The sequence below is a fragment of the Mchenga conophoros genome, linkage group LG19, assembly GCF_057382185.1.
Source record: "Mchenga conophoros isolate Kocher_MC1m ecotype Shallow Benthic linkage group LG19, M_conophoros_male_GT1.1, whole genome shotgun sequence".
Lineage (NCBI taxonomy): Eukaryota > Metazoa > Chordata > Actinopteri > Cichliformes > Cichlidae > Mchenga > Mchenga conophoros.
The window spans coordinates 20,700,022-20,709,866 of NC_140544.1; the positions used below are offsets into that span (position 1 = coordinate 20,700,022).

The 9,845-nt window shown below is 41.3% G+C and overlaps 2 protein-coding genes across 2 annotated transcripts in view; one reads left to right on the forward strand and one right to left on the reverse strand.

The window, feature by feature from the left end:
* stag1a (STAG1 cohesin complex component a) overlaps positions 1-1,832 on the forward strand; it is a 38,355-nt gene extending 36,523 nt beyond the window's left edge. Inside the window, exon 32 of the mRNA XM_085257093.1 lies at positions 318-1,832. Within this exon, the coding sequence (XP_085113219.1) occupies positions 318-341 (24 nt within the window). The 3' untranslated portion in view covers positions 342-1,832. The remainder of the gene's footprint in view (positions 1-317) is intronic.
* A 1,025-nt stretch (positions 1,833-2,857) lies between these two features.
* LOC146552170 (propionyl-CoA carboxylase beta chain, mitochondrial-like) lies at positions 2,858-8,650 on the reverse strand. Its single transcript, XM_085257681.1, has 15 exons — positions 8,362-8,650; positions 7,699-7,818; positions 7,538-7,606; positions 7,389-7,445; positions 7,147-7,260; positions 6,823-6,933; positions 6,531-6,639; positions 5,197-5,317; positions 5,037-5,118; positions 4,819-4,942; positions 4,627-4,734; positions 4,318-4,418; positions 3,903-4,001; positions 3,717-3,816; positions 2,858-3,605 (listed from the first exon to the last, which is right to left on the reverse strand). The coding sequence occupies exons 1-15, from the start codon at positions 8,605-8,607 to the stop codon at positions 3,484-3,486; spliced, it is 1,683 nt and encodes a 560-aa protein (XP_085113807.1). The 5' UTR covers positions 8,608-8,650; the 3' UTR covers positions 2,858-3,483.
* Between the last annotated feature and the right edge of the window lie 1,195 nt (positions 8,651-9,845).

Below are 9,845 nucleotides of genomic sequence, written 5' to 3' on the forward strand. Positions count from 1 at the left end.
CTGGCATCAAAGTGTATTTTAGTTAATTCTCGTGGTAATTAAGAACTTTTGATCTTAGAAATGGCTAAGCAAACCAACAATTTTAAGCATCAAAATCAGTTTCACTGATTAAAAATTAATTAAGTTATTCTGAAAGCATTTTGGCTTTTTCACAGTACAGACATAAAGGTGAGATTTTAAAGTCCCTGCATATAAAGTGAACTTCAGTAGCAAAAGAGCAAACACTGCCGCACTTTTTATATAGAGCATGTACTTTTTCTTCTTCTTCTTTTTTTTGGGGGGAAGGTTTTCTGACTTTCTCCTCTTCATTGTTCCAGGGATTCAGCATGCCCATGTTCTGATCTGGAAACTGGAAAAGATCCTAAGATCAGGATGCTAATCAGGAGTAAACGGAAGAGGAAGGTTTAGCCCAGATCACCTGCCAATCAAGACTCGTAAGATGAAGAAAAAAATCATTTTTGAAGTACTTTTCTTTCTCTGTAAGACATGATGGAAGGATGCTTTTCAAGAGGATCTTCTGAAACTGCAGGATCTCACCTGGAGGCAAGGATCCGCCCTCTTCAGTCAGGCGGATCGGAGGATCCACAGTGTAGTCTGAACTATTCAAGAGCCTTGTCCTGCTTGTATTCTTCCTCCTCTTCCTCTTCAGCCTGTTGGTTTAGCATTTGTTAGCAGTACCTCTGATGGCGCTCTGGCTGCATAATCCTGCAGCCGGCCGACAAGTACTCGCAGTTTTTACAGCCCTCCCCCCTCGCCTCCCCCCGTTACACACATGTACAGTTGTTTGCTTCGGCTCCCAGTCTGCAGCGTAACACTCTGTACAGCCCCCACCCCCCTCTTTTGGTGTTGCACTTCACCCCATCTTAAATCCAACTAAATGTTCTATATCTTTGCTCTTAATACCACCCACTGCCCCGTCTCCTCTCTCTGCCATCTCTGAGTCGTCGTATGTGTTGGTGCTGGTGCGTGATATGCGTGTGAAGTGTTGGTGGTGACCTCGGTTAGGCAGTGGGATGTGCACACAGAGGTCGACAGCTGTACACCGACCTGGAGGACGTGATGCAGCTGCCGTGTGTGCATGTGGTGTCAAAGCAAAGAGAGAGTTGTGTTATTTAACAGTGAAGATGCATATCTGACCGACCACGGAGAGAATCCACACCTTAAATCTTCTGCACACACAACCCTCCAACCCCTAAATAGCGGCTTTTTGAACTAATTTTAAAAAAGTTAAAAAAAAAAAAAGACATATTTTCAATTCTGTAGCTTTAGTACTAAAGTTTTAAATCAAGTGTGTTTTTGTTTTTGTCTGATGTTTGTACAGCTCTTTCTTGAATATGTACCTTGTTTGTTGCCAAATTGTGGCCTACATACTAAAAAGTATATTCTAGCCCCTCCCCTCCACACCTGTAAGTCATATCCAACGGATACCGATGATACCAGCTTCCAAGCGCTGTAGGTCTGATTGCAATCGTTTCGCTGTTCACTCTTCAGTTTGTTCATTTTACAGGTGAAAACATTTTGCTACCTGCAATCAGTGTTAACAGACTCAGAAGATGGAAAACTTGTTGTTCATATCCAGTGCAGTGATGGATCTTTATGTATGACAGATTTGTTTGAATGTGTTTTGAATGTGTTCAGCCATGCCGCCACCACCCCAGTTCAATATTTACAACCTTTATTCACTGGCTGGTTTGCAGTCCTGTAAAAATCAAAGACAATTGGATCTTTTCTGCAGTGCAGTTGACATCATTTGCCCCAAAATACTGTAAAAGCCTGTTTGTTTTTTTTCTGTGAACCTAAATTCTTTTTAATAAAATAAAATCTGTAATCAATTCATGGGCTGGTGTCTGTTGTTGTCAGATACAGTTTTCCACTTGTGTGTTTAATGTGAAGAATGAACAGTTAACCTTCCTTAAAACCACAATATGGATTTCTTTTTTTTAGATTATTGAATATATTAGGCCTTTGTCAGAGTCCTAGTTTTATATCTTATAGGTCTTCTGAATAGGCACACATTAACCGAAGGTACAATATATAGACAAGTCTTAAGCCACCTGAGCATGACTTTTTTGCCCATTCATCTAGAAGAGCATTTCCGAGGTCGGACCTGGATGTTAGACGAGACGTCCTGGCTGACGGTATCCATTCTAGTTCAAGCTGAAGGTGTTTGATGGGGGTTGAGGTCAGAGCTCTGCATGGGTCAGTCCGGTTCCTTCACATCAGACTCATCCAACTATGCCTTTATGGACCCTGCTTTGTTTAGTAGGTTACAGTCATGCTACAATAGAAAATGTGTCTCCTCAAACTGTCTACACAAAGTTGGAAGGATACAATTGTCCATAATGCCTTGGCAAGCTGAAACGCTAAGATTCACTGGAACATAGAGGCCAAAGCCAAAACGGTGACCAAGAGCAAGGTTATTATAGTTAACTAAAATTAGATTTAAAATATTTTAGCTAACCCATATCCTTAATTTTAGTATTTGATAGTTTAGTAAAAATGTTATAGTTTGCCTGATGAGGTATTGATGGACACAAAGTTGACTATGGAAACTGAAACTAAATTTAAAAAAAAAAAGAGTCAAAATGTATCGATTAAGTGTAGTTCATCAATTTTGTACACAGGCTGGCCCTCAGACTTTATGCCCTTTAAGTCGTTGAAAACTGTGACCGGTTCAGCTATGACCATTTACCCTTAAACTATGAGACTACACCAGCTCCATCCCATTGTGTGTCTGTTGTGGGAGCTGGATCTGATCATGCACACTTAAAAGAATGGCTGAGATTCCACTAGATATGATCCAGCGTCTCTGGCAATAATGACTTTTAAAACAAAGAAAATGAATAAACACGCAGAATATTGAGGCCATGATTTATTTTACAGATGACAGTACAGAGCCTGCCACAGAGAAAAGGCACAGTTCCTGTTGGTAAGGACGTCTCCTTGACCTAAATGGAGGACATCAAATGCTTTAGGTGCCTTTTGAAAGCACCAACTGTAAAAAAACTGATATATAGTATATGAACAACTCTGAAAACATTGCACATGATAACAAACTTTAGTTTGTTTGCATTTGCTGCTAACACTAAATCTCTGGCCTCTTAGATAGCCATATCAACAGTAGTTGCCAATATGACCACTGTGTGTGACTACGGGGTCATTTATTTCAGATGTTTTTAGGGATTTAATATAAACTATAAAGTAGTAAAGATACACATTCTGATTTTGTTGCAAGTGCTCCAAATACAAAATCAATTATACTTAACAGAAATCAGGAGTGATCTTCACTTGCTGCTTTCAGTGGAGTGGTAAACTAAATCTAATAGACAGGCTCCCAATATCACGGGGTACCGTTAAAGGTGGGTGAGAGAAAACAGTGAAAACTGAGTTTGCTGATCTGCTGTCTGCAAAAACCCCCAATTTCATTTGAAATGTAAAAGTCAATACAAATGCCTTTCCATAGCGTTAGTGTGGAGAACATTTTCACAGAGGAATGTTGGCATGCTTCTTCCAGGGGTTGACCTGCTTCTTGCTGGCTAGCACCTCTAGATCTTGGCAGATCTTTTTGCGAGTTGTCGCTGGCTCGATGATGTCATCCACAAAACCTAAAACAAGCACAGTCGGATAAAGATGTACTCGGTTTGTTGCCGCATACACTGTCAGCAGATAAAGAGCAGGAACAGTCAAAAAAAAAAAAAAAAAAAAAGCAGATTTACCTCTGACAGCAGCTGGGAAAGGGTTAGCAAACTTCTCCACGTATTCAGCCTCTGCTTCTGCCTGGTTCTCCTTTCCTCTGAAGATAATCTGAACGGCACCCTGAGGAAAAAAAAAGAAATTAAAACTGTAAAAATAAAGGAAGCAGAGAGAAAGGGACAAACAAAAAACCTAGAGGTAATGTGTACCTTGGCACCCATGACGGCGACCTCAGCTGTAGGCCAGGCGTAGTTCACGTCTCCTCTCAAGTGTTTTGAGCTCATCACATCATAGGCTCCTCCGTACGCCTGGGATGCAAAGACCAAAATAAAAGGATTAATTCAGCAACAAGCAGCATTTCAGACAGTAAATGAATGCAGATGTAAAATAATCAAAACTGATAAAATGCTAAGTTAGCTGTTTGTTTTTTTGTAGCCGATTCAGACAAAAGATTCCAGTGAAATTATTACAGAGGCTTTTATTCTGAAAAAAAAAAACACTGGGGTGTTGAGTTATCATCACTGCTCGCAGTTCAACGTGGCAGTGAACTTGGAGGTGCTTTTTGTAGGCAGGGCATTATACAACAAACAGCTGAGCCAGATGTGCAATAGAAACCTCACACACCTTTCTGGTAATGATGGTTATTTTTGGGACTGTGGCCTCTGAAAAAGCAAAAAGCAGTTTGGCTCCGTGTCGGATGATGCCTCCGTACTCCTGAGCTGTGCCTGTTGAGAGAAAACACAGCAGTTCTATTGGATAGGGGTTCAGACTATCAGATTTTCTACAGGTGGTCTGTTCAGTCTCATCCAACTCACCGGAGAATCACTGGTCGTTAAACTAAACCGATTAAATCATGAACTTCAGCATGGCAAACATGCCCTGCACATAACTGCAGCCTGTGTGTACATGCATGAGGATATTATCCAAGAATACCTGGCAGGAAGCCTGGCACATCCACAAACGTGATGATGGGAATGTTGAAAGCATCACAGAAGCGAACAAATCGGGCTCCCTTCACTGAGGAGTTGATGTCCAAACAGCCTGACAAACAAGACAAGTACAAAATGGATTGAATGGATTGAGGGTTTTTTTTTTAACTGTTAGTTATTCACATATTTTTCTTACCTGAAGCTACTTTGGGCTGATTACCCACAATGCCCACAGTGCGTCCATTCATACGGGCAAATCCCACCACAATGTTTTTGGCGTAGTTGGGCATGATCTCAAAGAATTCCCTCTCATCTACTATCTGATTAAGAAAAAGAACTTTTTTTTTTAAACACACACAAAAAGGAAATGAGATGTTGTGGTACATATTAGAAGGTGTATGTTTGTGCGCATACTGCATGAATTATGTCCAACATGTCGTAGGCTTTAGTTGACTCTAAAGGGACGATGTTGTCCAATGATGGTACCAGACGGTCGCTGAAAAACAAATGAGACATCAGACAAAAAAGGATGGGATTTGTGATTAGTTCAATGAGGGCAAAGGTTACTGCCTACCTAGAGTCATGGGACTCCCTGATAGGTGCGGGATCCTGATTGCTAAGTGGCAGGAAGTTGAAAAACTCTCGCAGGTTGAGCAAAGCCTCAATATCATTCTCAAAAGCACGGTGAGCCACACCTACGAAAAAGCAATAAGACATTTTAACGAGAGTTTCTCTCAGACGAGTTAAACACCCTGACTTGAGCAGTAATGCTTGATTAGATTTCATTTGCTAAACAGATTTAAAAAGATGCTGTGAAAAAGTCTTAAACCACCCCTCATTTCTGTATATTGTGCTGGGAAAATAGGCAAAAGAAACATGCAAACAAGAATGAAAACTGCATAAAGCAAAAGCAGGTTTGCACAATTCTAACAAGCCTGAAAGTCAATATTTGGTATGACTACCTTTATTTTTCCAACACAGCATGAACTTAAGTAAGGTTTCTTTAAGTAGTCTTCAGAATTCCTGAAGGACATTCAAAGCTCTTCTTTGGATGTTGGCAGCTTTTTGTTCAATTCTCTGTCAACATTCTCCCATACTCCTTCAATAAGGTTGAGGTCCAGCTTCCATTGTGTGTTGGCAGGGATCACTGTTGTACTAAAAAATGAAGTTCATGCCAATCAGATGCTTTCCAGATGGTCATGTACGATGGATCATGAACTACATTCTTTTTCTGTGTTCATAATTCCATCAATCCAGACAAAATCTCCAAAACCACTGGCTGAAATTCATCCCCAAACCACGAAAGATCCTCCACTGTGTTTTACAGATGGCTGTAAACTGTGTCAGGTCTCTTTTTTCCAATTTCTTAATGACTTTCACATACAGTTTATTTGCAGCAAATAGTTTTTAGGCCTGTTATTTCTTGTTTTGTTCTACACTTATTCAGTTTTTGGAAATCACTTCTTAGTGCAAAACATAGAATTTTATGCATGCCAAAGTGTTTAAAAGTGTTTAAAAAATTCACACACACATTCACACACTGGTGATGGCAAGCTACATTGTAGCCACAGCCACCCTGGGGCGCACTGACAGAGGCGAGGCTGCCGGACACTGGCGCCACCGGGCCCTCTGACCACCGCCAGTAGGCAACGGGTGAAGTGTCTTGCCCAAGGACACAACGACCGAGACTGTCCAAGCCGGGGCTCGAACTGGCAACCTTCCGATTACAAGGCGAACTCCCAACTCTTGAGCCACAATCGCCCCAAAGGTGGAAATGAAGGGTGGCTCAAGACAGGCTCACACTGGTAAATATGACAAACCTAAAGCCAGTGCTGGTAAAGCACCAGTGATTGCTACAGCTTAGTTTACAAAACTCTTCAACATCCACACATCTAAAAAGAGTCTGACCGGACACGGTGGTATGAGTTTTGGCTCCACCAAGCTCCTCCTGAGTCACATCTTCATTGGTGACAGACTTGACAACATCAGGCCCTGTGATGAACAGGTATGACGTGTCCTAAACACACAAACACAAATGTTTCTGTGCTTATTGGAATTGAATGCATCTCTTCTCTAAACACAAAATAGCATTTGCGTGCCAGTTTGGAAATATTTCAGGACTTTTTCATATTTCTTGCAGCTTAAATAGCATAAAACTAATATTTTACCTACAGTGGATTTTACTGTGTCAGCTACATACCTTAACCATGAAGGTGAAATCTGTGAGAGCAGGAGAGTACACGGCTCCTCCTGCACACGGACCCATGATGAGGGAGATCTGAGGGATGACTCCTGAAGCCATCACGTTCCTCTGGAAACAAGAACACGTACAGTGTCAGAAATACGACACCAGCTGTTGATGATGAGTTTACGGACATGACTCCCGCCATTTATGTGGAATGTTAAACCGAAAAGAATTTAGGGCTTCAAGCTTCTGAGCTCAAAAAATCGTCAGGTGCAAAACTTGACATTTTAAAATTGATTTACATGAAAAGGTCTGCACAAAAATATATAAATGAAATACCAGGAATATATCTGCATATCCAGCTAGAGATTCCACTCCTTCCTGGATCCGAGCTCCTCCAGAGTCGTTCAGCCCGATTACCGGAGCCCCGACCGTCATGGCCTGGTCCATGATCTGACCACAGATTTAAAAGTGGCACATCAAATGAGGAAATGACCAAAGACAAACACACCCATACAGATGCTAACTTGCTCACAGCTGACAAACACGATGTTTAATGTTACTGTGAAACATCTGTATACCTTACATATCTTCTGTGCGTGAGCTCCAGACAGACTTCCGCCAAAAACTGTGAAGTCCTGCAAAAAACACAGAGTGCAAGACAAAGAGATTGTCACATAAAATCGAGTTGCCACATATAGTTTTTCTGTACAATGAATGAACACTGTACCTGACTGAAAACATAAACGAGCCTGCCATTGATTCTACCTCGGCCTGTCACAACGCTGTCACCGGGGAACTATGAGAGAAAAAAAATGATCAAAATTCACTGAAAATGTCGCAAAATAAGAAACACGCTGCTGCAAGAGGTATTTGTGCACGACCTGATACCTTGTTTCTGTCCTGCTCCATGCCGAAGTCGGCGCAACGGTGTTCCACAAACATGTCCGTCTCTACAAAGGATTCAGGGTCAAGCAGTAGTTGCACTCGCTCCCTGGCTGTCAGCTTACCCTGGACCGCATCACAATGGTAAATTTATTACAGTCATGCATCAGATATGTCACCGATCAGAAAGTTTGCCTGCCACACTGCAAAAGCTATGGTTTTGAAATGTCTGGTTGCTTTAGATCAATGTTTCAAGTGTTGCATACCATAAGCAAAGCTGCCTCTTTATAGGAGTTTACTTCCCTAATTTGTCAGGTCTTATTATTTAATCCCTTACCAGTTTGTGAGCTGTTTAATTGTCAGAGGTTTATCCCAATCTCATAAAATAAATCATTACATATACCTTAAAAACATTTGTTATTGTGAAGTTTGTTGTTTAAATAAAATTAACCCTTTCAGGGCTAAAACAAATAATAACAATGATAATAATAAACTTTTGTTTAAGAGGTGTGAGAGAGACCAGCAAAACAAACAAGCCCCTGCGCCTGACATTTAAAGCACCAACCTCCTGGCTGCCAATGCATTTGAAGCATATGATATTATACAATTAAAAGAAATGTGTTAATATATAAAAAAATAACAGCCTCGGTCTGCGATAGCTGATTTTACCCTTTTATGTTGTGCCTCTATCCTTTGCTGACCTCCCCCCTGCAGTGCCGCCTCTCGCTTCTGGTCAATCCTCTCTTTAACGGACAGGTGGCTGACGGAGTACCAGCGGCACGACCGATGCAAACTTGTCTGCGGTACTGTTACCGATACTGCGCCATATTTTACTCGCGCCACGCTCCTTAAGGACACCTTAAAACCATTTATCAGTCCGCAACTGCTTCGAGCAACACTGATGGCCGCCATCATTGCTGTTCGTGTAAGCTCTTCTTCTTTAGTGTTTAATGTCTGATGACAAGCCAGCGTTGGGGCGCCACCAAGTGGAATGGAGTGTGGCTCGGGAGACGATCAATAAAGAGGGAGGAAAACCCCTTTCTGAGCTTAATTTTAAGTTAAACATGTTTTTTTTTCACATCTTACTTGCTGTTTGTTATATCCGTTTACTTCAATAGAACTGTCAGGGGATATAGTGCATACTAACAAACGATCTGCTACACTGTTCTTATGTATTTCACTAAATTCATAGGAGCCATCTGTCAGTATCAAAACACTAGGCCTGCAGAATCTATATAGTTCTGAACTATGCACTAGAATCAGGAAAGACTGAAACCATTGAGCTATACTTGTAAATAGCACAGTTTTTGCTCTTTGCCTTTATATCACCCCAAACAAATGAGGTTTTATCTTGAGATGTGCCGAAGCCTTCAAATACTCCTGAGATGTGTCACAATAACATCTGGAATATAACTCAGTAATTCCATCATTTAATTTAAAGGATTCTTAAAGGGGCCTTTGTGTTTAGTTTGCATGTCTGAGTGACTCTGCAAGCCTCCAACTCCAGTTCAAAAATAGGCATGCTAGCTCAGCTGGTGTAGTTGTGGATGTGAAGGTGAATGGTTTCCTGTCTCTAAGCATCAGCCCTGCAATAGACTTACAAATGTCCTCTTGCTATAGATGTGTGGGAGAGAGTGTCCTGCTTTTCTGCATTATTGTGTGGCATGGGAGCTTCTCTGTGGTAGAGAGGAAGGCTCTGCTGAGGGTGGTGAAAGCTGCATAGACTATTGTTTGTAGCAGCTGCCCCCACCACCACCACAGACGTCACCAGCAGATGCAGGGAAATTGCCTCCTCTTTCTTGAAAGACTCCCCTTCAGGCAGGAAGCTGTGATCTAGAGCAGAACCACCAGACTAAGGAAGGATCTTTTCCTCAGAGGCTGTAAGACTTTTAAACTCTGCTGGTGCTCTGTAATCTCTGCTACAGCCAGAGGTAACAGATGTGATAAATCACTTGTGTCTTTGCACTACCCTCTTCACATGTTTGTTTTATGTCTTATTTGTACTTAATATTTCCTATTTAAAATAATAAAAAGAAAAACCTGACATGATTGCAAATTTTAATTTCAGCTCATGAGAATACATGTGCTGGAAATACAATGAAAACCCTATAAATCCTTAAATCCTTTGCCCGATAACAGCTGGGATAGACTCC